The sequence below is a fragment of the Parasteatoda tepidariorum genome, chromosome 5 (assembly GCF_982258835.1).
Source record: "Parasteatoda tepidariorum strain Cologne lab strain chromosome 5, Ptep-v5.0, whole genome shotgun sequence".
Taxonomy (NCBI): Eukaryota; Metazoa; Arthropoda; class Arachnida; order Araneae; family Theridiidae; genus Parasteatoda; species Parasteatoda tepidariorum.
Window position 1 is genome coordinate 9,071,386 of NC_141759.1, and position 27,887 is coordinate 9,099,272.

The 27,887-nt window shown below is 31.9% G+C and overlaps 1 protein-coding gene across 1 annotated transcript in view; it reads right to left on the bottom strand.

Moving 5' to 3' along the window:
- LOC107437388 (trifunctional enzyme subunit alpha, mitochondrial) overlaps positions 1–15,313 on the bottom strand; it is a 39,103-nt gene extending 23,790 nt beyond the window's left edge. Inside the window, exons 1-3 of the mRNA XM_016049374.5 lie at positions 15,110–15,313; positions 7,291–7,634; positions 3,086–3,156 (exon numbers count right to left, since the gene is read on the bottom strand). Coding sequence (XP_015904860.1) covers positions 3,086–3,156; positions 7,291–7,309 — 90 coding nt within the window. The 5' untranslated portion in view covers positions 7,310–7,634; positions 15,110–15,313. The remainder of the gene's footprint in view (positions 1–3,085; positions 3,157–7,290; positions 7,635–15,109) is intronic.
- Between the last annotated feature and the right edge of the window lie 12,574 nt (positions 15,314–27,887).

The following is a 27,887-nucleotide window of genomic DNA, read 5'->3' on the forward strand; positions in this document are numbered from 1 at the left end:
AAAGTAAAGATAAATAAACATCTACATTTCAGCCACCGATAGTGATTTTCGTTTTAGGCGATGCATCAGAAATCTGATTTAAGCTGCCGATAGTGACTTTCGTTTTAAGCGATGCATCTGAAATCTGATTTAAGCTACCGATAGTGACTTTCGTTTTAGGCGATGCATCAGAAATCTGATTTAAGCTGCCGATAGTGACTTTCGTTTTAGGCCATGCATCAGAAATCTGATTTAAGCTGCCGATAGCGATTTTCGTTTTAGGCGATGCGTCAGAAATCTGATTTAAGCTGCCGAAATGAGACAATGCTCGCGCTTTAACATGGGAGGATCCTTGCCTATGCTAACGCTGTCACCGCGCTGACGAAGACAATTTTAATTTCGTCTAATTACGGAGATGTTGATAGCATCTAGCTACGAAGACGATGTTAGTTTCGTGATGTTGAATGACGAAGAGCGAATTGAATCAGAACTCCCGGTTTCGTGCCAGGATCAGCGTTGAAATAGAATGCTATGCATAGTTAATGCACCATTTTTCTCTTTGTGATTTTACTTTTCTGGAAGATTATTTTCAGCTGGACTGACGTTATTTCGTCATAGCTGTGCACTTTATTTCGTCGGGATTTAACGTTTCCTGTAAATTATTTTCAATGAGACATATGCTACTTAGCGATTGTTTTGATGTGCATTATTTCGTCACTTTCTTTTCTTTTGTCTGTCGGGATTTAACGATTCTTGTCAATTATTTTTAGTAGACCAATTGTTACTTTGCGATTGTCGCGCAATCGTTGTTATCTTAAATATTCGTTCTCAACTCAATCTATTAATGAAAAGAAAATATGAATAAAAAAAAGATTCTTCATTGTTTTTTTAATTTTTATTATTGTTTTTCATTTTAAGTGACACAACTTAATAGGGGTAATTGTATTTAACTTTGTTACAAAAAGTAAGTTTTTTTTTGTAAGTTTATTATAATGCATGAAAGTATAGTAATTTTATAGAATTTGATTATTTTTAAACCAATAAATCTTCAGTCGTTTTTAAGTATAAAAAAATTTGGTTATTAGGGAAAACAAATATTTTTTCTTTAAAGTATTGAATAAAAAGTTAAGCAATGCTTTGACGTATTTTAATAACATAACAATAGTGCTTTCAAGTATCTTTTTTTTATATTTCTCTTAAAATTCTTTCAATACTTGTTCGTTTCATAACTTGTTGGACAGTCATAATAAATCTTAAACAAATAAATCCTTAGTCGATTTCATTTTAAAAAAGAAAATAATAAATAAATAAAAAACTTAATTTTTACATTTATTAAGTATAGAATTTGACCATTAGTTAATACAACTTTATTATTTTAAATAAATAAATAAAAGGTCTAACGATGTCTTAATAAAGCTTGAAAATTAAAATAAAGCTTGGTTTTGCTTTTACTTAAGACATTTTCTTTTCTAATAGAATTATTCCTTTTATTTATTTTTGGTTCATTTAAAGATTTTTGAGAGACAATTTTTGAACATATGCTGAAACCCGATGCATCGCTATATCGCGATGTCTAATAGATGATGTATCATGATTTAAAATTTCTTACATCGCTCAATCCAACTCAGTAGTCATAATAAATGTATTAGTAATTTATAAATGAAATGGAAACTAGTAGATTATAAATGCCAAACAACGATTTAAACGTCACCTGGATTTGATGATTTTTGAAACTCTCGTGTCCATTTCACGAGCCATGCTTTTGCCCATTTCATGAGGAAATGGGCAAAAGCGAAATGTGTCAAAAAGTGATTATTTAAATATGCGATTTGATACTCTCATGCTGTAATAATATCGTAATAAAAATATTGCTTTATTAAAATCACGTGGTAATGCTTAGCAATGACTGCCTTTAAAAAATCATTTCGACTTAGGAAGAAATCGGTACAAATAAAGAACATCAAAAGGTGATAAATTATATAGGTTATTTATAACTCACAAATCGCACAAAAACAAATCGGAATCTTAAAAACCACATGGAAATTGGTAATTAGAAAATGCCAAAAAAACAATTGAAAGTTCACTTGGATTTATGATGAAATCGGCGAAAATTACTCAAATTCGAAATTCGCGTATTATAATTTTATACTAAAAATATTGGGTCTTTTAAAACCATGTGGAATTTCGCAACAATAACAAATGAAAAGGGCCGGGATAGCCTGGTCGGTAGGGCGCTGGGCCCATATCCAAGAGGTCGTGGGTTCGATCCTTGCCGGCCGAAGACTCCCCGTGTAGTAAATGGTGACTGATGCACGTTAAATCTGTCGAGTCTCAAAGTCCTCCATGTTCCCACAACAAATCAATACCTCTGGGGTACTGATCCAGGAGTTTCCTTGTCTTCTGGATTGGTTCAAAATTACAAGGCTACGGAGTTGAACGTAAGTAGTCGTAAACCCATGAAATTGGGTCGGCTGTTCAACGACGGTTATAAAATAAAATAAAATAACAAATGAAAAATCAATCAAGAAACAGCATAAATTTGCAATAGAATCGTAAAATTGAGCGCATTAAAAAGTGACTATTCAAAAATTCAAATTTTTCGGCAATTTTTTAATTCTTCTAATATTTTTTTAAAATTGCATTCGAAAGCTCCTGCAGGCCGCAGGCTGTGCACTTCTAATTTATGCAGTAAAATAATGCTATCATTGTAACTCAGCTTTTTAACAAACTATATTAAATTACACATTTGATGAGCAACCAAAAATTTACCATTAAACCTTTCTTATAAAACAAACACCAATAAAAACTACACTACATTTGATTTGATTTTTATCACATTAAAAGATAGTACATACGTTTAATTATGATATAAATATAAGTTTATAAACGATATATATGTAACAACAAAAAATGAGTAATCATATTAACATTATAGCAAAATATTTACAAGCAATTTTCATGAAGACGTAGTAGATTTAGAAATAAGGCTGAAAATCAATAAAATTGATAACAACGTAGCAGAACTGATGAAATTAAAGTTTGTTATATAGGTTTATAATGATATGTGAACAAAAGACTTTTTCAATTTAAAAGATAAGTTTATTACCTCAGTATTAGGTGAATCAAGACGAAGAACTGCCACTCCATTTTTAATTTCTTGTTTGAAATGTAATTCAGCTGAAAAATAAAAACAAATTGAATAATTAAAAATATATACTGTCAGAATCAAAATTTAGATAAATGTTAATTAATTTTGTAATCAGCATCTAGTTAACTTTAATACATTGCGCATAACAAGGTAAATAACACTGAATAGTGTAAAAAATTTATTAGACACTAAACTGTTAAGCACATATCTTGCAGTTTAATATTTTGAAAACAAGATATTTTGAGAACATTCAATGAAAACTCATCCAAGTCATTATAAATTTTAAGTTTACTTCATCACAATTTCCCTTAAACTTAATTGAAATAATCCATTGCCAATATCAATGGAAATTATTAAAATATAAAACTTGATGAATATTAAACCTAAAATTCAATGCTCCAAATAGATAGAAAAGCTGTGTGCTTAACCGAATCCCGCATCAAACTATGAAGATAAATATGTAGAAAGTAAAATTATTACAAGACATTTATCACTAAATAAACACATGAGTAATTATTTAGTGCTTCTGCAAAATACATTTTAGATAAGTTTTACATACCCTTTGGAAACACATACATATTCAATTTAGTTTTGAGGATGTGTTAGTTGTGAGGATATTTCCGTATCGTGATCTGTCGCGCCAACTACAATCACTAAGGTGTCAAATAGATTTTAAACTTGCAAATTTAGAAATTAAAAAAAAAAAATACATGTAGACGTTTGCCCGGGGGTGACTACGAGTTATACCTTTCAAGTTGGTCCCTTTCTGTGATGTTTTTTTCAGTTTCTCGCTGGCCACTGCCCGGAAGTTTCCAAGACTTGGCGATAGTTCTGCCACAGATCACGATACGGAAATCTCCCTTTAGTTCTCCTAAATATATGGTGAATTTTTAAAAGTGCCATATTTGATTTAGGCGAATATTCTGACTATCTCGACCCCGACGCGGGCGGAGGCCTCAGATGGCTCCCGAACCCAAAAATCTGAAAGTAATTTTTTAGAGTTTAAAATCTGACTTCAAAACTGAAGAAGTGGGAGTTATCCTGCAAAGGAATCCCTTCAGATCCTTTCCTGAAGGGATGAAAGGAAGGGTTCAGGAAAAGGATCAGCATTATCCATGAAAAGCCATCTCATGTGTATTTCTCATTTTCACGTCATCCTGTAGAATAAAGACGAGAACACGAAACTCTACAACCTTACGACCATTGAGGGAGAGCAAGTCACCGTACAGAGGTACAGGGGTGACCGCCGTCGTCATATCCAGTGTTTTCGATGCCAGCGGTTCGGCCATGTTCAACGAAACTGGAACGGCTAATCACAATGAGTGGAGTGCATAGGCCCCCACTCCTCCTACACCTGCACTGAGGATCCAGGAGAGCCCACCCTCTGCTGTAACTGCGGTCAATCACATTCCGCCAATTTTACAGAAAATGAATACCGAAATAAACAACCGAGGAGAAAACTTCGTTCACCTTAGGACAAGGCTTGATACGACCTTAACCCTTTCGCGCCGACTGTCACAAATACGTGCCAGCATAAAACCGTATCAATCAGGGTAAAAACATAAGACTGGTAATCAAAGTATCTCTTTAGCAATTTATTTGTGGGAGGAGTTATAATTGTTTGATTTATTTAATTCACCATTACTTCGTTCAAAATAAAACTATTTAGTTATACTTTGAATTAACATTGGTTATATATATGATTAGACTAACAATAATTAAAGTAAAAGCAAAGTAAGTCTGTCAAATTAGCAACGACTACATGTAAGTTACCGTTTTTTATTTAATTACAACTTGATTCTGATTTTGTACGAATGCTTTTCTGAATCACCCGTCCCCAAGGGGTTAATAGAACTAAAGGAACTTTTCAACGATCTCGAGCTGGCTGAGATCATCAGATCTACTCTGCTTTAATTTCTACTTTCTCAGAAGATAAGTCAGAATTCTGCGATCCAACCTTTTTCAGTTGGTTACCCACGGGTATCCAGCCACAAGGAGATTTTCATCTTCAGGCAGACTCACCTACTTCATTCACTACCCTTCTCATCATTTTGTAGATGGCCTTATTGGACAGGTACTCCTCTACACATCTTTACTAGCTTCCGCTGTCTTAGGATTATCAACTCTGCGCGCTTTTTGTTAAAATTTTATAAATGTTTATGTTTTAATCTGTTATTATTTATTCATTTAAACTTATTTACAACACCACTACATGTAAATAATTTAAAAGTTCATATGCAACGCCCGTTTATTTCAATTCATTCGTGAAGAAGCTATTAAAATGTCGGGAAAAAGACCAAAAATTCAGAAAACTTTGGGTTTTGAATGTCTACCACTCTATAAAATATTTTTTCAAAAATCACAGTTGTTGGCTGACCTGTAATCTGAGACGTTAATTGGCACTTCCTTAAAAATAATTAACAAATGCATTAAGCATTTCTGGTGGAGTTTAGGCGATTACTATAAGTGCATGAAAATCCACCCTAATGACTCAAACATACTATTAATCAAGTAATTTACTATTAAATGAAGAGCTTAGTGAATTAAGTAGGCAAGTAACATTTTGAGTTATTCCCACTCTTCACTTTATTTGGTGCTTGGCAAGCCCTCTCCTCCCAATTCTATTCCCACTTCACGTATCCCCCCCCCCATTATATGCCTCAAAAATCCGACGTATCAGTTAATGCCGATTCTTGGCTGCGCACTGAGACTTGAGCTATGTTCTAATGTTCACTTACCTGGTATATCCACTCTTACTTTCTAACGATTAACCCCTTAGGGACGGGTGATTCAGAAAAGCATTCGTACAAAATCAGAATCAAGTTGTAATTAAATAAAAAACGGTAACTTAAAAGTAATCGTTGCTAATTTGACAGACTTACTTTGCTTTTACTTTAATTGTTAGTATTAGTTTAATCATATATATAATCAATGTTAATTCAAAGTATAACTAAATAGTTTTATTTTGAACAAAGTAATGGTGAATTAAATAAATCAAACAATTATAACTCCGCCCACAAATAAACTGCTGAAGAATTACTTTGATTACCAGTTTTATCTTTTTACCCTGATTGATACGGTTTTATGCTGGCACGTATTTGTGACAGTCGGAGCGAAAGGGTTAAGATGGAGACATGAGTAAAATAAAAATTGTAAAAACTTAAAATTGCAAACACATCAAAATTAAATGTAATACAATCTCTCATGAAATAAATTTAATATTTATTTCATGTAGTTCCTGTTAAAATGGCAATTTTGTATTATACGAGGAGCAGTTAAAAATACTTTTTTATACATAAAACCATTACAATTACTAACTATTAATCATATCAATTTCAGCTTCATTTCTTTTAATTCAGAGTAAGTCAGAAAAAAAAAGGCATACCGCAGTATCACACTTCCCTAGGTACTTGAGTTCGGCCCTCATTTTTACCCTCCCTTTCTTTAAAATCCGAGGAGGAGGCTAATTTCAGATAACGAAAAAACAAAAATATATTAGCAATAAACATCCATTTGTGACTATCAATAAATATTATCAAATCTAATATTATATAATTATTATCAAATGTACCCATATAAATATTAATCAAATGTACCCAAAGGATTAATTGGTTCCAAGGTTTTCACTGGAATTAAAAATGTTTAATAATGGTGATAAATTTAAGTTTGTATTTCTGTATAAATTTATATTTTTTATCTTTTGCATAACTATCAACTAGATTAAAGTTTTCAAATAGATATATTTTCTTTAATATAAAATAAGGTACAGTTATACAAATAAATTAAATATCTTCATTTCTTTACCACTTTATCAAAATTCCTAAGACTTGCGGAAACCTTGGGAAGCAATATTTTAGTTTTACAAAATATAACAAAATTTAAAAAAACAGAAATGCCATGGGCGACAAAAATTGCAGAATGTGACAGGGACTATCATTTCATGTGTATTTATTAAATCTAATTAATAATTCAAACGAAACACAAACCGGTACTTAGATTAAACATTTTTCACATTTAAAAAGGAAACATTCATAGCATTCTCTTAATATAGGAAATATGGTAGAAAAAATTATTAATTTTAATTTCTTTTAATGGATTTTTTTTTATTAATTAGTCGCCCGTGGCATCCGTGCGTCAATAATATTATCATACTATAATCCTACCTTCATCTCTATTCATCATGTAACCTTTTTGTTTCCTTTTGGACAATATCAGTTCATAAAATGTTTTGAAATTGTTTGTCACAAAAAATAAATAAATTATTAATAACTACACTTTTATTACTTTCCTTATCTTTTTAATAAATTATCGAGAAACGGAAAAGGACAACTGAAGGTACTGAAGATTGAAGATCATTTCAATTGGTAATTCAATAAATAAATATCCTTTGTCACAAAAATATGCATTTCTATGTTTAATCTTTATCTTCTGTAATCTTATCTTTTCAAACAATGATGTTTGCTGGCAATGAGCTGTGATTAGTGGTGACTTCTTCAATACTCTTTATCTGAAAAGTAACAAAAATTCAAAAATAGAGCAGTATAATAATCTTATTAAGCTGTAATATTTAAAAGTTTAATGGTAAAAACTTATGAATAGTTGTTTATTTCAGTTTTCAAAGAAACTCGCTGACCAAAAAGAACTCTAGTGTTCCTTGGAAGGTTCCCGCGGTCCTTGAAAACTTTTAAAAGTGGTAGTAAATTTAGGGTGATGCTACAATACATTTTTTTTAATTTTAATATACCTTTTATCGTTGAGGATATCTGGAATTTTCACGTATATATATTTTTAGTAAACAATTTTAAGTGGTGGCTACACAGAAATTAAAATATCAAAATTTGTTTTAATTTTGTTACCACTTTTTAAAATTCTCAAGGACCGTGGGAATCCTGAATTAGGACTTTTCTTCAATTATTCTATAATTATTGCGTTTTTTTCCGCAAAAATTATTTAAGTAAGAAGGCTGTGAATAAAAGAGTGATCATTTACGGTTTCATAACTGAAAAATATTCACAACGCTAATGGAGCGAAGCATTTTAACTAGTATTTAATTTAGAATGTTTAAGTTTGTATCTTTAATAAAAGTAAGATGATCTCCGAAGCAAGTAAAGGAATAAATTTTTTTATTAGCTTTAACCCTTTCATGGGCTATTTATTTCTAGTAAAGGTAAATCAAAGTATTTTTGAAATTGAAATTGCCTTAAGAATAGTAATTGATATAAGAAAAAAGAGCTCATTTAGTTTATAAAAATGCCTTTTTGTAGGAGATAAATATATTTAACGCGTCCTATTAGGATCTTATTGACTTTTCTTTTATTTTATTTATAAAATAAATTTTATAAATATTGCTAACTTCAAAAGGAATTATATATTTCATAACTTTTATATGTTTTTTGAAACTACAAATGGTTACCAATTTTATTCAAACCCACTTCAAGAAAACTGAAGTTATTAACAAGTGGAAACCTAAACTAAAAGTGGTAAAAAAGTGGTGTTAAGTATACTTCCCACGGCCTTCGAAAGGGTTAATGCTATTCATTAATTTTTAAGGGCTGTACATATCGTGTAGTGACTAATACAGTTCCTAAAAATTAGCAACAGTACCCAATTAAAAACAGTGACAAATCAAATAACATTAAATCTATCAAATTCTTTTAGGCTATTTATTTCGATTTTTCATTAAAAGAAATATCCATAAGATTTTTGATATAAACATATATTTTTTATAGTACTATCGTATTAGGTAGCAACGAATTAATTTATAAAATTAGCTATTAAATAGAATAAATGTCTACCACCTTTTCGTTATTTGGTGCTCGTAATTTCACTTATATTTTTTTAATCGATATTGTATGTTGCTAGTAAGATTTGGCAGTTATTCCTGAAAATCTAAATGTGGTAAAACAAAAAAATTATTCACCCATTACGGATTAGTGTAGTTGCAGTGCTTCCCAAAGTGTGGTACGCGTTCTTGTGCGAAACACCTTGCAACAAACGAAAATTCAAAATTTTTTATTTAAAAACAAAGCTAGGCATGAAAATTTACGATTACGTATTTTTCTATTGCCATTTTTTGGCAGAGTTAACAGTTAATAATTAGTGGTGTCAACAGCCAGTTGTGATTTTTAACTTAACTATCCATTCTAAATAAACATTTTTTAAAAAATACATTCATTTTTTAATTAGTGGTACATAGCGTTGCGAAAAATTTAGAAAGGGTTAACAATGGCCATAAGTTTGGGAAGCACTGATAGTGCAATAGAAAAGAGAGTAGCTTGGCCTATGCAATTCTGTAAACGATAGCTAATAACTTTTATAAATGAATAATTTTTTAATTACCGTGGTAATTCAAAAAGAAAAAAAAATCTTTTAACATCCTACTCTCATTTTATTTTACTTCATAACCGTCGTTGAACAGCCGCACCAATTTTGGGGAATACGACTACTAATGTCAAGTATTGGGAGAAATTTGCCTTCGTGGACGACCTTTTGATAGAACTAACCCGCTTTTGCATTACACGGAGAGGAAGACCACGAGAACCTCCCACGGTTAGCTGGACGGCAAAGGGACTCTAACCCATGATGCGTCAACAGCTAAGGATATTTCACGTCAGCACTATGGTCGGTGCAAGCCGGATGCGAATTCGTATCGACCAGCCATCGTTGTATTCGAACCCGCTTCACCTCATTGGAAGGCGAACGCTCTATCCCCTGACCTATAGCGGTTTACTCTCATTTTGGTCGATCTTAATTTCACGTTTCTAAAAGCTTCTAGTATGATCTTTCAAATTGTGTCAACTGTTTTGCCAAGTAATTTTACTACCCATCCAAATAATGATATTTCATCACTCGGGTATCAGAAGGGAAAAGATGTGTTGACCACTTTTTTAAGGGGCACCATAGTAGGTGCACCAACACTATCCTCATATGAAGAAGAGTAGATAGTACAGAGAGGAAGAAACAAACATCCATGCCTCTGATTGAGAGTCGAACCCGAAACCTTTCGGACTTGAGGTCAGCCACCTGATCACCATACAGCCCTGGCGGCAAATAAAAAATACCTGCAGAAGTATTTTATATTTCTTTATGGTATAATTTCTGCTCTAAAAGCATCATCAGTATTGTTAACAATCCTTACGTGACCTGAAGTTCCTAAATTAAAAATATGCTTTATAAAAAAAATTTGTAAATAATACTAAATAATAAAAAAAACTTATTTGTCAAAGGGTAAAGTAGCAATTATTTCCTGTGGGAAGAACAATTTTCCTCATATTTGATATTTTTATTTGGTGAATAAAGAGAGAAATAAATTTTAATAACCCATGTATGCATATATATGCAATACTACTATCTGCAAAAAGTGGTAGAACTTTATTTGCTTACACCAAAGTGGATATTTCTTTCTGTAACTAACCCAGAGATGCCAATTGCTCAGGGCACGCCAAAATAATTAAAACAACGGTAAATAACTACAAAGTAAATTTTGCAAATATTTGACCATTCTTGCTTGCTTTTTAAAAGGTATAGCATGACAGAAGTATGACGACGACGACGATCTGTATTTGTTAAGGTGCCTGCCCGCGTCAGCGGGCACTTGACCTCTTAATCTGTAGATTTGCCCTAGGGCAACGGTGACTAATGCCATAAAGAGTTCGAAATGAGTATTCCACAGAAGGAAATCCGTGGTCGTCTTTATTGGAGTATCCCTGAGTCTAGGTCTTGCGAGCTGGGAGAAGAGAATGGAGCAATGAGACTAACTCCTCGTCTTTCAAGAGTTCCTGTAATTCCTTGACTATGTTCAGAAATCTAGTGGCTGTTCTGGCGGCACTCCATTGTTCTTTCTTTTTCGGTGCGAATTTTCTCCTAGGCCTGGATGGGCAGCCTGAAAAACAGGCTGTGTGACCTTTCTTGCAATTCACACAAGTCGGAAGCTCACTCAAGGGCTTTGTGCATCGGTAGGAGTAATGCGCGCCTGCGTATTTCATACACGCTGGCTCATCTGTGCAGACCTTCTGGGTGTGGCCAAATCCTTGGTACCTGTAGCACTGGATTTCGTGGTGGCCGACACGAAATCTTTCCACCCGGACAGGTGTATTCAGCAGTCGGTCCAGTTTAAAGATTTTCCGGTGCTCGGGAACATCGTTCAGAATGACTAGGAAGAGTGGGAGGAGTTTGTATTCCTGACCACGCCTCTTTCTGATCTGCTCTGTTCTGATTGGTCGAAGACCAATGTCTGAGAGTTCGCTTTCGAGATTCACCATCTCGGTGTCGATGTTAAGTCCACGTATAAGGGCTTTGATTTTCCTGCCGGTGGGATGCAGAGTATCTTTCGGCGTGAAGTAGCTGGGGTGAAGTAGCTGGGGTCTCAACCGTTGCCGAGGCTTCAGTAGTGTCTCCTTGCTCCATCTGTTCTAAATCTGGTTCCGCCGGTGTTGTGGGGATAATCTCTTTGTCGTGGTGAGGTTGCTCACTTTCTAACTTGGGTTCAGAGCTGGTTGGTGTCGCCGGGTTGACACCGTTCTTTCTCCGTTTTTTCTTTTTCTTTTCTTTCACAACAGTAGGAGGTTGTTGTGTAGCAGGCTCAGAGGTGGGGATTGAGTCTGGCTCATCTGTTACAGGAGTTGAGTCAACCGGGATTGTAGTCTGAATATCCATAGTTTCCAAAGTAGGCTCTGGTTCCTCTGTTGTGGGAGTTGAATCAGCCGGAGTCGTTGTCTGGATATCCGTAATTTCCAAAACTGCGTCTGGAACTTTTGGCTTAGCAAGAGCTTTGAGTTCTTCTAAGTAGATCATTCTGTAGAGATTTTCTTTTGTCGCTTGGCCTTCATCAAAGCTTCTTCTCATTCGCCTGGTTTCTTTCTCTTGATTGCAAATCATACTTAAAAAGTCATCTTTGCTCGTAAAATACGAAGCCTTTTTGTGGGCTGCAACCTTCATCGCTTCTCTAAGGGCATTGTGATCAAACGCATCGTCATGAACGCTTCCGCGAGAGGGTCGGAAAACCTTCCCTCCGCGGCCAAATCTAATCGAAGTCATCGTAGCAGGAGCTCGGTTATAACGCAACCTAACTCAACGATATGCAATGATCGAATCGGTGACAAAAGTACTATAAATAGTGAATTATATAAGACTACGAATTATTTAGAAATAGTGGTGGGTAAAAATCTACTAAATTGAATTTATTAAAACAAGAATTACAATTCATAAACTACACTTTAAAATATATATTTGTTGTCAGGAACATGTTGGCATCTCTGCTAACCACTTTAAAAAAGGAACGTGTCTTTCTTCATATTCAAGTATAAACGTTTATATTATTAATATATGATGTCTAATGACAGGCAAAGAGAAATTGGTTCCGCAAAGTTAATTCAAGCAATTGACCACTTGAGCCACCACTTTTTTCTTTTTTAGAAAAAACTGTCCTTTTGAAAAGATGCGAAGCACATTTAGGTTTAAAAAGAAACAAATACTTTAATACATAATTCACTATATAGAAGATATTCATAAAGTTGATGTATATTGAAAAAGTGTTTTCACTACAACGCGAGAATCTCGCATATTTTTTTCTTTTCTCGCATTAAAAAATTATTACTGAGAGAAATTCGCGCATTCTATAAATCAATTTCAAAATTCGCGAATTTCTCGCATTTTGGAAGAAGCTTCGAATTACGCTATTTAGAATAAAATCCGTTTCACTTTTCTTCCTGGATCTTTCATTATTTTCAACATTTGTTCCATTATCCAGCTTCCCTATTTACCAGTATTGTTCAGAACCTTTTCGAACAACAGAACACCACCGAACCACGGAACCCCTTTCAGAACACATTTCTCTGCAACCACGTGTTTACCGTAGGTAAGGTTTTTTCATGTAAGACGTTCAAATTTTTTATGCACTAATGTAAGATGGACAAATACCTAGTAAAGACAAAATCTTCTATGATGATGCAGCAAAAATATTCAATGCTTTAAAAAATAGAAGGCGTTAAAAATGCATCATAATAAAAGAAATGATTTTTTTTCAAGTCTATTTGTGTTTTTTTAGTTTTTAGAAATCTCACTTAACTTTCTGAAATCTCACCCTGTTTTTGAGATAGGGTGAGAAATTCTCACCCATTTTTTTTTCTATGATGAAAACACTGAATTGAATAATTCATATTTTCTACTTTCAGCTACACTTTCAAAATTAAGTATCCGAGATATTTTAGATCAAAATATAAATGTTTTTATTATTCATATAAGTGAAATAATACAACAAAATAATAATTTTACTAAATAATTCAAGGATATCCAGAATTGAAAGGGAAAAATGAAAGGAAGATGTAGTAAAAAAATTATGCTTAACCACTCGAGATTTTTTCCCTTTTACAATATTAATTTCTTTTAAGATTGACAATAAGGAATTTTTTTTTTTTCCTGTTGCACGAGTTTTCTGAACGGATCTTAAATATTTTTGAATTGCCGATTCCAAGTCTGCAATCGGTTTCTCTCTTCAAGCTACAGTTTCTAAGCCACTTAATAATATATTCCCCATTTTCAAATTCACACGACTGATCACTACGTGTCTCCCCCCTTTCCTGCTACGTAGGGAGTAGTTTAAAAAAAAGTGATAATATATTTCAGTTCATGATGCGATACGCTATTTGTCTTAGGTGTTATTTTCAAAGGAGCTTACAAGTGTATATGTATGCTGTATATAAACCTATAAGTCCCTTATAAGTTTGTGCATTCAGACAATACATAAACTTTTTTTTAACGGCAGGTGCTGAACTTACCCTTCTTCACCTCTGCAGATGCCGGAATTCTTGCTCATTTAGCGTTAACTGGTGGGCCTAAGTCTCGGAATGAAATAAATTTAATAAATGCCATGTCTTTAAATTTCTTTTATTTTATTTCTTCCTATTGCGCCTTACAATTTGTACTCATTAGAAAAAAAAATTTCAAGTACAGATTTATTTATCATCTCTTTCAATACGATTAACACATTAACAAAATACTTTTATATAGAGCTACAATAATTGTATATTTTTATACTAAAATGATCTGTGTTTTTGTAGAAAATATTGATGCTTAATAAATAAACAATAGTGAATGAAAATTAATTACGGGAGTGGTTAGCGGAGCAAGAAGGGGGCGGAACCTCCTTCTCTAATAAAAATTTAAATTTTAGCTCACGCTTTATTTTGAAAATATATTTGACCCTTTTTAAAAACATTACTCAAATCTAAATCATTGACACGTCATTGGGAGACAAAATATTTTGTTTCTTCTAAAATTGGACTAGCAATTTTATCATTCTCCTGACCCAATTTCTTATTTTCATTAATATGTTGCGACCACAACATTAAGCTTCCAAATAACACAAAAATATCCTTTCTGCAGCTTAACGCAGTGTTTCCCAACTTATGACTTTTATGTACCCTTTCTAAATTTTTCGCAACGCTGTGTACCACGAATAAAAAAAATGAATTTATTGTTTACTATAAAAAAATTGCACAAAAGTAAAAAATCAAAATTGACTGTTGACATCACTAATTATTAACTGTAAACTCTGCAAAAAATAGCCAATAGAAAAATCCGTAATCATAAATATTCATGACTAGCTTTGTTTTTGAATAATTTGAAATTTTTGTTTGTGGTAAGATATTTCGCATAAGAATGCGTACCCCCTCTAAACTGTTCCCGTACCCCTGGAGGTACGCGTACCACACTTTGGGAAACACTGACTTATCGCTATTACTCGAACTTTAGAATATCTTACTTCATTTAGATATTGAACGAATATTTGTATTCCTTTCGCTAAAAATAAAAACAAGCATTTTTAGTTTCAAAAATCATACCGATCTATAATCAGAATGAAATACATCAGAATTATTTTTGTTCAAATTTTCTTATACCAATATAAAACAGATTAAGAAAGACTTAAAATTAACTGTCCAACTTAATTCTTTTTAGAAGTCAAGAATCATAAAGAGTACTTACCATAAGAAAACAGATATACAAATAACAGCCAAGGTCAATGTTGACATCGCCAACGAAAATACGTAAATTTCTAGCAATAATTATTCTGAAACTAGATTTGATAGAGGCCGAATTTTCTATCGCAGTAGTTTAATTTTCATCAACACTAGATCGTCAGAAAGCGTAAAATAACAACAAAGAAATAAGCTTCAGTGATAAAAGAGCGGGAAAGAAAAGAAGAAAGATATGAAAATAGTTGCCTTCAAGGTTAAAGGAAATTGTAAAAAACTTCACTTTTAATTGAATCAAGTTGGAAAAACAAAAATCATATGTGTTGTTTTTATTACGATACAGCGCTTCCCAGAAAGAGTTCCGCGGAATCCCAGGGTTCCATCACTGAGGTTCTGAAAGTTTGAACTTTTTATTGATTTTTGAGGCATGCAATAAAATTTATATTCAATAAATAATATTTATTTTTTTAATATTTCGGGAAAGTAGAGTACAAATGAAAGTAGAGATCATAAAATTTATGAACACTATTTTTTTTCTGAAACAAAAAATTAGGAAACATAAATGATTTTTTAAAAAATTTCATCACCATTTATCAAAATTTTCAATTGTCATTAAAAATAAAAACAAATTCAAGGATTTAAAAGTATGCTTCTCTAATACCATTCTCACCACATATAATAGATTTTTAAAAAAGCATAATTTAGCATATTTTATTCATTTTAGGCTTATGCATAAGCCAAAACAATGTCAAATGCCAAAACATCTTCAAAATAAATACTATTCTTTCCTTAAATAATATATTTTCTGCTGGGAAGTAGTAGGGGTTCTACCAAAAAAAATAAATAGCCAGCATAGAATTTTATCTATCTACTTTTTAAAAATTCGATTTCTCAGAAACTACTCGACCAATTAAATTCAAATTTTGTATTTTTCCATATAAAATGACGTTCTTTAAAACTCTGGAACCATTTGCATAACTTGAAATTGGAAATTTTTTTTTAACCACTATTAAATAAACTAGCAAAAATCATTCTTAAAAATTGTTTTTTACGTACAATTAGATAAACGAATAGAACTTTAGATAAACGAAATTTAAAATTGCGGGCAAAAAATTTTCAATATGCTTGAAAAGTTCTCGAGATATGGTGAAATATGAAAAAAGTTAATTTCACATTTAAGGGATTCAAACTTATGACTGCCCTCCTGACTAAACTATTGGGACCATATTTCACAGATAGCCCCTACCCCATCACCTCCTCCTCCAGAAAGCTCCCACACGGTTTTTTATAAGTAGTCTGCGCAATCTATATAAAAAGTGAACCAGTTGTGCGTAAAAACACAGTTTCTATTTTAAAATTAATTGAGAGAAAATTATCATATCCATTTGAGAACTGAATCTGTGGTGGTTGACAAGTAAATAACCAATAATATTCATAGATTAAACCAATTTTTAGACATATATTTGCTACCACTTTCTTACTTTGACAAGATTTTGTTTAACATGACTTTTCCGCAAACTGTTACACGTTCATTGTGATCTGATCGGTGATTATCCCCTAAATTTTATCGTAATCCATCGGAAAAAACCAATGCTTATTCGTAAGAAGTGCGTCTTTGTATCGGTTTTCATAACTTAAAATATTTTTTTTTTAATGGCTGGCACTTGGAACTATTGTCCATTGGCCACAGAAAGTGCCAGAACTGCTAACTCTCTTTTCGTTACCCAGTGGGCACCTGTGGCGAAGCCACGGCGGTGAAGAAGCGTCGCCCACGTCACACTACCACAACCCGTTTGTAGGGCGAGTCACATTCACACACAAAGAAGAAAGGACATAGAACACAGATAGAGAGAAAGAAACATCCATGCCTTGCCCGGGATTCGAACCCAGAACCTTTCTGATGCAAGGACAGTTCCCTGCCCCCTACACAGGCCGGTCGGCTAACTTAAAATATCGTTTGCACTAACGGATTAGCATATTTGAGTTCATCCCTTTAAACTGTTTAGAATGAGTCCTAGGACGTGAAAATCCGTTCATTAAATCAAAAGTTATTCAGGGTGTTTCGATTATTTTGATGAGCATAATAAATATGTATGCTTTCTTAAGAAAGCAGCAATTGCATCTGCTTTTAAATAAAGAGAACGAATATTTTACGATTTTATACTCACGAGTTATCGTTTGAGCAAAAGAGCAAACGTTAGAATGGACCTTAACCATGGACCATTTCTTAAAAATATTTAGAGGAGAAAAAAATAATAAACAACTAGGAATAACCATACCTCGAGCTTTTTGTACGCGTGTGTGAATTATAACATCTTTTGAAATCTAATTTAATAAATAAAAATAAATAAACATGGAATCATACTACCACAGAGAAACACAATTTGTTAACTGGCTGCCCAACCTAATTAAAAAAAACTGATTGCCGACTTGGGAATTTAACTTTATTATAAAATATTAAAATAATTTTTAAGCAACATATTTAAAAACGATCGTGATAACTGTTTTAAAACTGATTAATAAGTTTGAGATGGAATTTCTTGCAAATTACTACCAGTTTTTTTTTCTTTTAAATTATGTCAACCAGAGCCGGATTATACCTTTCGTAGGCCCTAGGCACAGAGCCGGATTATACCTTTCGTAGGCCCTAGGCATAGCCATTTTTGGGCCCTCCCCTCTTTTCAAAATAAATGCTGAAATTTTCTTGCATATTTTTTTTAAACATTTTTATTAATATGGATTATAATTAACGAATTTGTTTATTGAACTTTATCTGCAATACCGACATACTGCCGATATTGCAGTTGATATCGATAATACCATTATGATTAGTTCGATCGATAACTATGTAAACACTTCACGTCAACAATACAACAACAAACCAGCAAAGAAAACAGTGAAATCGATAGTGAGATTAATTACAAGAAATATTTATACAGTAGAGAACCAGTTATCTGGGATGCTCGGGAACATCGCTATCCTGGATGTCTGAATTTCCCAGTTTTCTGGATCGACCAAAAAGTGTCATTAATCGATGTTTTATCGAACCCGAATTACAAGGAAATTACACAAAAAAAATTTGTCAGAATCTGAGATTAAACTAAAAGCGCAAAATTTTGTGAAAATTTACTCATCCGATTTAGAGAAAAACTTTTTAGATGAATTTTTACTATTTTCAAATTTATATGAACATAAATCTGCACAAGAAATGTTGAAGGCTCAAATTAAAGATAAACTTGTGAATACTTTTCCTAACGTTCACATTGCATTAAGAATATATTTGTCGATTCTTGGATCAAATGCAGAAGGAGAAAGATCTTTCTCCAGATTAAAATTGATAAAAAATTATTTGCGTTCAACAACGAATCAAGATCGTTTGGCATCGCTCGCACTTATGTCTATTGAATACGACATTTTGCGTAGTTTAGAATTCGACAGCATAATACAAGATTTCGTTGAATCCAAAAATCGCAAAAAAAGTAATATGTTAGATCATAAGATTCTGCAAAATAATTTATTACTGAAAAATATTATATTTTTATTTGTATCTTCATAATTTTGTGCAAAATACATTTGTTGTTTTTAAAGCTAAATTATTTATGTCAACAAATTTTTTTCTCCCAAGTTTTTCGTAGGCCCCTGAATTTCGTAGGCCCTAGGCACGTGCCTAGTGTGCCTATAGGTTAATCCGGCCCTGATGTCAACGTGTCCGTTTTTAACGATTAAGCACAAGCCTATAATGTCCTTTCAGAAATACGGTTCCTATCTTAAAGAAAGACAAAAGTGGCAGTACAGAGATGTTACTGTTGAAATTTATTATGCAAAAACAAGGTAGTCCCATCTACCACAATTTACTTGGAATATAAATATATATATTTGGGTCTTCAGTCAATGAGCAGCGCATTTTTAAAGCTAAAGTGGTAGATAACAGAATGAAATATCAACTTTACATAAACAGATATGTATACAATTTTATTCCAACATGTATTTTGTGCCTAGGCATAATTGAGTTAACTAGATGAAGTGCAATTACGACCATAATTTTAAAAAGATTTTCGGTTCTTTTTCGCTGTTCCAACGAGAGAGAAAAAATGAGTGCTAGCTTAGGTTTCTCAAATCTACTGAAAAGTGTTTACATTTTGCAATCATTTGAGAAGTACAATAATTAATCAAGAGTAATTTTTTGCATTTAAATATTTGCGTCATTACTTAATGAGTTTCAAAAATGAAAAGTTTCGAAATGAGTTTCGAGCTCCGTAATAAATAATATCGTATTAAAAATATCGTGATTTTTAAAGACCATACGAAAATTAGAATGAATAACTGCTGAAAAAACTATGGAATCGTCGTGTCAAAAAGTAAAAACTCAAATGAGCGATTTGACTTTGACATGTTTTAGTAACATCGCTTAAAAAAATACAAAGATTTGAAAAAATAATTATTTAATAATCAATAACAATAACTACCGAACACCACAATTGAAACACCACGCGGGTTTATCATGAAATCAATGCAAATCTACCGCGTACGACGTAATGAAGTGATTACTCATATGAGCAATTCGAATTTCACGGGTCGTTACAGTATACTATGAAAAATATCAGAATTTTAAAAATCATATGGAAGTCTGTATAAATACTGTAAAATCGATTAAAAAACAATGGTGGAATCGACTCGTCAAAAAGTGAATAACAAATGCTCGCAAAAGCCTGTTGCGAAATACTAGGCAAAAATTGTAATTCATTTATCTTGTCGAAAATTCATTTTTTAAAATATTTATGTTTAAGTTTTTCTTCTTACAAGGAATTTGACTTACAAGGAAGATGACTTACGCAAGCCTAGCGTGAATTTTCTTCATGATTTTTCCTTGTTTTGATTAGATATCGTCTGCTTTTTTATAATAAAATATTATGTTCCTTAACTCGTCTGCTAATTCATACTTAATCTAATAAAGAGATTTGAATAGAATGTTATATTTAACGAATGCCAAGTCTTACAAAAACATATTTTTGATTGAATGTGGTTATGCACCTGCTTTTTTAATTTTAGTTTTTAATTGATTCATTCCAGAATTGATTTATTTTCAGTAATGTGCATAAGTATACATTTATTAGGAATAATATATTTATCAATTATTCAATGTATATTTTAATAACTAAACAATAAAAATACAAACGAAGATGCTAGTTAATGAAAAGGTATCCTTATATAGAATTGAACTAAACTTTTCTAACATCAACAACTATTATCTGTGCATGTTTTAAAAGTCCCTACAATACAGAGTATAAAGATTACGAACATAAAGAGCCGTCGAATGCGCAGCCAAAACTTTTTAAGAGTCTTAAAATATCTCAGTATCTTACGTATCGTCATAACATCTTAATTATAAAATTAGATTTTTAGTTATCTGGCCATGTGTGATTCTTAGAACTATTCAGTTAATTATTTCATTATTTTTTAAATTTTTTAAATGCTCTTTCTTTATGCTACCATGTAGTTTCCCCCCCCCCTATAATATGCTAATCTATTTTATTTAATTTTTATTAGTACTGAAAGTTTTTCTTTAAATTAACACTCGTTCTAAATCATTGTCAAGTTTTTTTTAGTCTCAGAACGACAACCAGTTAGCTGATAAGAATTTAAGAACACTTTCTTTACTCAGTGCAAAACGTCTGACTGATCATTCAATAAACATACCCTTTTTCTCTAACAATGAACAAATTATTTATTTACTTTCTTTCTTATTTGATTGATTTGGGAAAAGTAAATACATATAAGTGCGACTCAAAAAACTATAACCATTAGCCATAATTTTCAAATAAACAAATTCAACCCGCAAAAAAAGCTGCCCTTTTTTAAAAAAAAAAGTTGAGAAATTTATCTTTATCTTACAAATAATTTTTCAACTTAACTTTCAGGGATGAGAGAGTAGTCAGAAAGTAAAAAAGAGGAAATCCAAGAATGAATGAATATATATATATATATATATATATATATATATATATATATATATATATATATATATATATATATATATATATATATATATATATATATATATATATATATATAAACTGCTGTTTGTAGAAAATGCAACACCATGAAGGAATCATCAGAATCAAATGAAATTCGCAGCAAATGTCAATTATAGGATATTATGCAAATTAATAAAGTTTCAGAGCCATCGCGCGTGCGTGGCGCGCGCAGCGCCCTCTGAATTGATGCTGAAAGCGTATAAATAAAGTGCTGTAGCGGGACGTTGAAAATAGTCTATGATTATTTGTTAGTGGCAAACGTTTAGTGAGACCTGAGTATGCCTCCACGACGGAAGAATAAGAAATTCAAGCAACTTACGGAGTTTGAACGAGGGAGGATAATCGGCCTTCGAGAAGGAGGATTTTCCTATCGCGCAATAGCAGCTCGTATGCAGCGGAACAGTTCCACAGTGATGCGAGTTTGGAAGCAGTGGACCGACGAGCACCGAACAACTCGAAAAACAGGCACTGGACGACAGAAGGTGACGTCAGAGCGCGATGATCGACACCTGCTCCGCATGGCGGTGAATGATCGCATAGCTTCCTCCAGGCAGCTGGCAGCACATTGGTCTACTGCTACAGGTGTACAATTGTCGGCTTCGTCAATTCGTCGTCGTCTGCTGCGCCGTGGATTGCGTGCAAGGGTGCCATTATACAGGATTCCCCTCACGGCGGATCATCGACGGCTGCGTCGGCAGTGGGCTCTTGAGCACAGAGACTGGCGAGCTGATTGGCACCAAGTTGTCTTTTCAGATGAATCACGCTTCAATTTGTGGACCCATGATGGCCGTGTTCGTGTTAGACGTTATGCCGGTGAACGCTGCCTTCCTGAGTGTATTATTGAACGACATAGTGGTCGAACACCCGGAGTTATGGTCTGGGGTGCGATTTCGTATCATGGACGATCCAATTTGATACGAATTGAGGGTAATCTCAATAGCAACAGATACGTCCGTGAAGTGCTACAGCCCGAAGTCGTTCCTTTCCTTCAAGGCATCCCTGGAGCTATCTTTCAGCAGGATAATGCACGCCCACATGTTGCGCGGACTGTTAGAGACTTCTGTTCAGCACAACGCATGCAACTTCTTCCTTGGCCTGCTTATTCGCCGGATATGTCGCCTATTGAGCACGTGTGGGATATGGTTGGTCGGCGTCTCACTCGTGATCCGCGTCCTGCAGTTTCCAAAGACGAACTTTGGTTGCGCATACAAGCGATATGGAATTCTCTTCCTCAAGCAGATATTCAACATCTGTTTGACTCCATGCCACGTCGTATAGCAGCACTTATTGCAGCGCGTGGTGGCTGCACCAAATACTGATTTCGGACGCTTAATTTGTTTCTTTTGTTTTGAAAATTTCATCATTTATTTGTATCAGTACAAGTCGTTTCTGCATTAAATTTCATTTGATTCTGATGATTCTTTCATGGTGTTGCATTTTCTACAAACAGCAGTTTATATATATATATATATATATATATATATATATATATATATATATATATACACAAAAATTTGACAAAAAAAGTGAGATCTTTAAACTTTAAAACCATGTGATTATAGACCCTGATGATTAATTTTAAAATTGTATGAATATATAAATATTATAACCACATGCCTTAATTTTAAATTGAGAGAATATGAATCCCGATATGAGGCTTTTAAATCACGTGAATATGAAACGAATTTTAAAAAATGCAGAAATACAAATCATGATGCGTAATTTTTAGAGCACGTAAACACGAATCACGATGCATAATTTTCGAATCGCACAAATACAAATCACAATGTCTAATTTTTAAAGCACGTATAAGTACGAAAATCGATGTTTGATATTACAACCGCAAAAACGTATCACGGCAGAAAATTTTAAGCTCGCATGAATACGAATCGCTACATAGGGTTTTAAAAGCGCGTAAATACAAATCGCTATATTGGATGGAATTTCGTATAAATACGAAAATCGATGTTTGATATTACAACCGCAAAAACGTATCACGGCATAGAATTTTAAGCTCGCATGAATACGAATCGCTACATAAGGTTTTAAAAGCGCGTAAATACAAATCGCTATATTGGATTGAATTTCGTATAAATACGAAAATCGATGTTTGATATTACAACCGCAGAAACGTATCACGGCATAGAATTTTAAGCTCGCATGAATACGAATCGCTACATAGGGTTTTAAAAGCGCGTAAATACAAATCGCTATATTGGATTTTTAAATCTCGTAAATAAGAATCGCAATGTACGATATTTGAATCGCCTGAATAAGACTCGCAACGTTCAACTTTTAAATCAGGTAAATACGAAAATCGATGTCTGATAATAAAATCGCGATTTTAAAAATGCATAAATACAAAGCACGATATTAGATTTTTAAATCTCGTAACTAAGAATCATAATGTACGATGTTTAAATAGCGTAAATGAGAATCGCATTGCGCAACTTTTAAATCAGGTAAATACAAAAATCGATGATTGATATTAAAATTGCGTACTTTTTGATAAAAAATATTAAAAAGCCTTGTTTGTATTGTTTTTGTTTAGACATAATAAATAAAAATTTACAAGATTAATTGAATGAGCAAATAAATATTTTCACCGCAAATCCACCTCTGTTATTTTATTTATTTTTTTTTATTTTTTTCCGTTTGCTTTTACGCCAGACAACAGGGTTACGACGTCTGAATTGCAAAAATACGAGCTATCCGGCGGACGAATAAAAATACGGAAAATCTTATTTTCTGTGAAGAGAAAATAACTAAAATAAGTAAAAATACGGAAGGGTTAGCAACTAGGGTGTAGTTTGAATTTTCTGTTTATCTTTAAAAATCGTAAATAAATATAATTATTTTATTTTAACGATTGAATTTTCAGAAAAAAAAAGAAAGAAAAAGCGGGATATTTATTAAAGAAAACGAAACTTTTAGAGAATCCAAGTTTTTGACAAAAAGGCTGAAATTCGAAAGGCAAAAAATCTCATCCCTGTATAAAGGTCAACCAGTTTTATCCCAAGGAAATTATTTTTTGAGAAACTTCAGAGGAAGGAATGAGGACATCAATGCTTTCGCTCCACGGAAAATTAAATTCCTCGTAAAATATTTTAACTTATTCAAAAAAAATTTCGGCGGAAATTAGCGGGGAAAATGGGAAAATCTAAAAAAAAAGCGGAAATCCGCGAAAGAATCTCATCCCTGAACTTGACACTATTTGCAAGTTATTATAGTATAATTTGTTATCAATAAAATACATTGTTTTGTTAATCAGCAAATACTAAAAATAAAAAATTGTAAAAAGATTCCAAAGCTGTGCAATTTTTAGAATCAACTAATTTGAATTATTAAGTAAAAAATACGTAATTTAACCTATTTTGACAACAATAATAAAATAATAATGAAGAGAGCTGACATACTTTTTACCGAAATTATGAATACAAATTTTTCTCTATATTTTGTCAAAAGAGGATAAAATAAAAAAAACATAGAGAGCCAAGGAACCTCAGCAATAATTTCGTTATTTCCAGAACCGAAATCTGTTTGAATGAAACATATTATTGTTTGAAAGCTGAAATGAGAAACAATTTAATTATTATTATTCATTTAAGCTTATTCCATTAATTTGTTGACACCGATTTCAAGGATAAGGATAAGCGTTAGAAGCCCCGTTTACTATTATACTATATATGCATTAAATCATGTAGCTTGTATAATTTATTTAAAAAAAACATTATTTAATAATTTTAAACAAATATAGGTGTAAAAATAAATTCTAACGAAGTACGCCTAAATTATAACCCTAAAATATATCTAGAATACATTTTGGAATCGATAAATAAAAAATATACTTTCTATCAATTTCGACTAAGATAGAAACGTTAACTTGATTGAAGTAACTGTCCTTGTGTAACCATTTAACTTTGATTCCTGGTGTTAAGCGACATTCCATTTTCTTATTCGACTTATGAAATCTTTTGAAGTGACGTCCTTAAAAAATGTTTTGAAAGCTAGCATTAAAAAAAATTGTACTGCATTAATTATTTTTGTGGAAATTGTAACTAATTATTTTTTTCAATCTAAGAACACCTGCCATTCTCTTAATGTAATATCGCGTGAAGTAATTTAATATACCGTATTACTAAATGAAACTACGGCTAAAATATAAAAATTTTACCGACTTCAAAAACTATAAACATGATAATAATTACTTTTGTTGTGTTTGCTAAAAAATTGACGTCACAAGTCACTCATTCCTGTCGAGTCTTGAGAATGGATGTTTATTTTTGTGCGCTCGAAACATATTTTCATCGTTATATTTTTTAAGCCAATGAAGATTTTACAGGGTGGCCACTCAAATCAGTTATCAAATTTCCCTGATTTTTCCAGTAAAATTCTTAAAATTTCTAGATCAGCGCGTTTTTTTTCCTGCTGAAGTGTAGTAGTAGGTATAAGAAAAGTGCCAATATTAGTGTATTAGTCAATACAATAGTGTAGTATTTCATTTAAAATGTTATTTTTTTAATATATCATCTTGAGTAGATGTGGAGGAAACAATATGTTTAGCTTGCAGAAAATAACACTTTTAATGAATAAAAATTTTTTTTAAGTGTTAAATAGTTTTTGCACAAAATGTACCAAACAGTAATGACCCAAAACAACGTTAATAAGTACTGTTTAATATATTTTTATTAAATAAAAGAAAATAATTTCAGGTGATTAGAAACCAATAAATTTTTATATTTATTTACAATTACATTTCAATATAGAGCTATTTTATACTGCATTTGATACAAACAGTGCTCTTTATAAAATTCATTGAAATAATTTTTTTTAAACCAACATCATAAGTCAAATGCTTAAATAATGTTGTTTGTTTCAAATTAGCACTATTATTTTAAGACATATTTAGTATTTGTAAAGGAAAAATTGTCAATTTCTTGTTGCATATTCTATAGAGAAAAAAAACTAGACAAAATTCTTTAACTTTTATTCTTTTTTTCTTTCCTTTCTTAATGGAAATTAAAATATATTAAGAATTTCAATCTAAAATGGTTTCCTAGTTTAGATGAGTTAATTGGATTTGTTTTTACACCTGGGCAATTTTATGGTGTCGTAAAAAAATGAACATTAATTTCTTAGAAAAACTATCTTATAAAACAAAAGTTTATAATCATCAAATTTTTACATTAAATACTTAGTATATCATAACCTAACGAAACACAATTTGTTTTATAAAAACTGATTATTATAAGTTCAAATTAAATGGATTAAATTGTTGATGTCGGATGTGAATCTCGTGAAAGCAAAAAATGATTACTAATTTACCACTGTTAATGTCTAAACTCTGTAAATTTGTTTGTAATTTAAATGCAAACTTGACTGAATTTTGAAGCTGGCATTTGAATAAAAAATTATATGCAGTTGTTTGTGAAATATGATACATAATTATTTGAATTTTTTTACTTCTGTGCCAGATGTAAATTTCTCAAATTGGATAGAAATTTAAGTTAATGATAACCATTATAATGACTGAAAATTTCTTTAATTTTAATCTTAATGCTACAAATATTACTTTTTAATTAAATAGTTTCTTTACATTCGAAAATATCAAAATAAATTCGAAAATATCAAAATAAAAGTTATCATGAAATCAAAAAAATCAGCATCAATACAACAATTTTAATATTAGTGATTGGTTGGCTTTGCTGAGAAAAATAATTCATTGGACAAAAGCTTTCAGAAAAAGAGTTCAAGATAAAATTTCTAAATTATAACCAATTATTTTTTGGAGAATTTTATAAAGTTAAAAATACTAAAACATTTTGAATAATTTTGTTAAAAGAAAAAAATATCCCTGAAGCATCAGAACAAACTTCAGCAATTAATGAATTAAGTATGAAATAAAAAATCTCTTTTTAAAAAAGAGGAAATTATACATTTTTTACAAACTCTTTTTTAAAAAAAAAGGGCTTTTAAAAGACGTAAATCAAAAATAAGCAGCTTTAAGCACTTTTTAAAAATGCTACGCACCCTGGTACGTAAATGGTGTAGACTTTTTAATGAAGGAAGCAAATGTTCATGATGAAGAACAATCTAGACGGTCTACGAAGGGAAACTATATTGGATTGTCCACAGCCCTTACTTAGCACCATCAGGCTTTCATATGCTTTCAAAACTTAAGAAATTTCTTGGTGAAAGGCACTTAGAAAATGACGACATTTTGAAAGAATCTGTTACTAACTGGTTTAACGATCAAGAGACAATTGTTCTTTAAGGATGGCAGTCAAAAGCTGGTGTCAAGACTTGACAAATGTTGGTATGTTAATGGTGACTATGTTGAAAAGAGAATAAATGGTCATATTTTTGTTAGTGATACAATTCAATTTACGCACATATATAAAGTTTCTCTTTCTCCAATATAAAAAGGGTTCTTAGATAAAATATGACCCTCGTTTTTTAAAAAAAACTTGTAGCAAGAAATTGTTAAATAAAGTACATGTTGTACAAATTAATATTTTAAGAAAATCAAACCATGCAGCTGGAACGGAAATTTTACAAAAAATAATAATTAATGATGTTTTATTTATTTATCACACTACTTATTCTTAACCTGATTTTTAATAAACTGGTTTGCTCCAAGCTTGTGGCGATTTTTTTTTCTCCACAGATTTTGACTAAACACAATGCATTACTTTGACTTCGTCTGGTCAAAAATCAAGTTTCGTAGCCTCAAGAAAATGTTAAAGTAAGCTC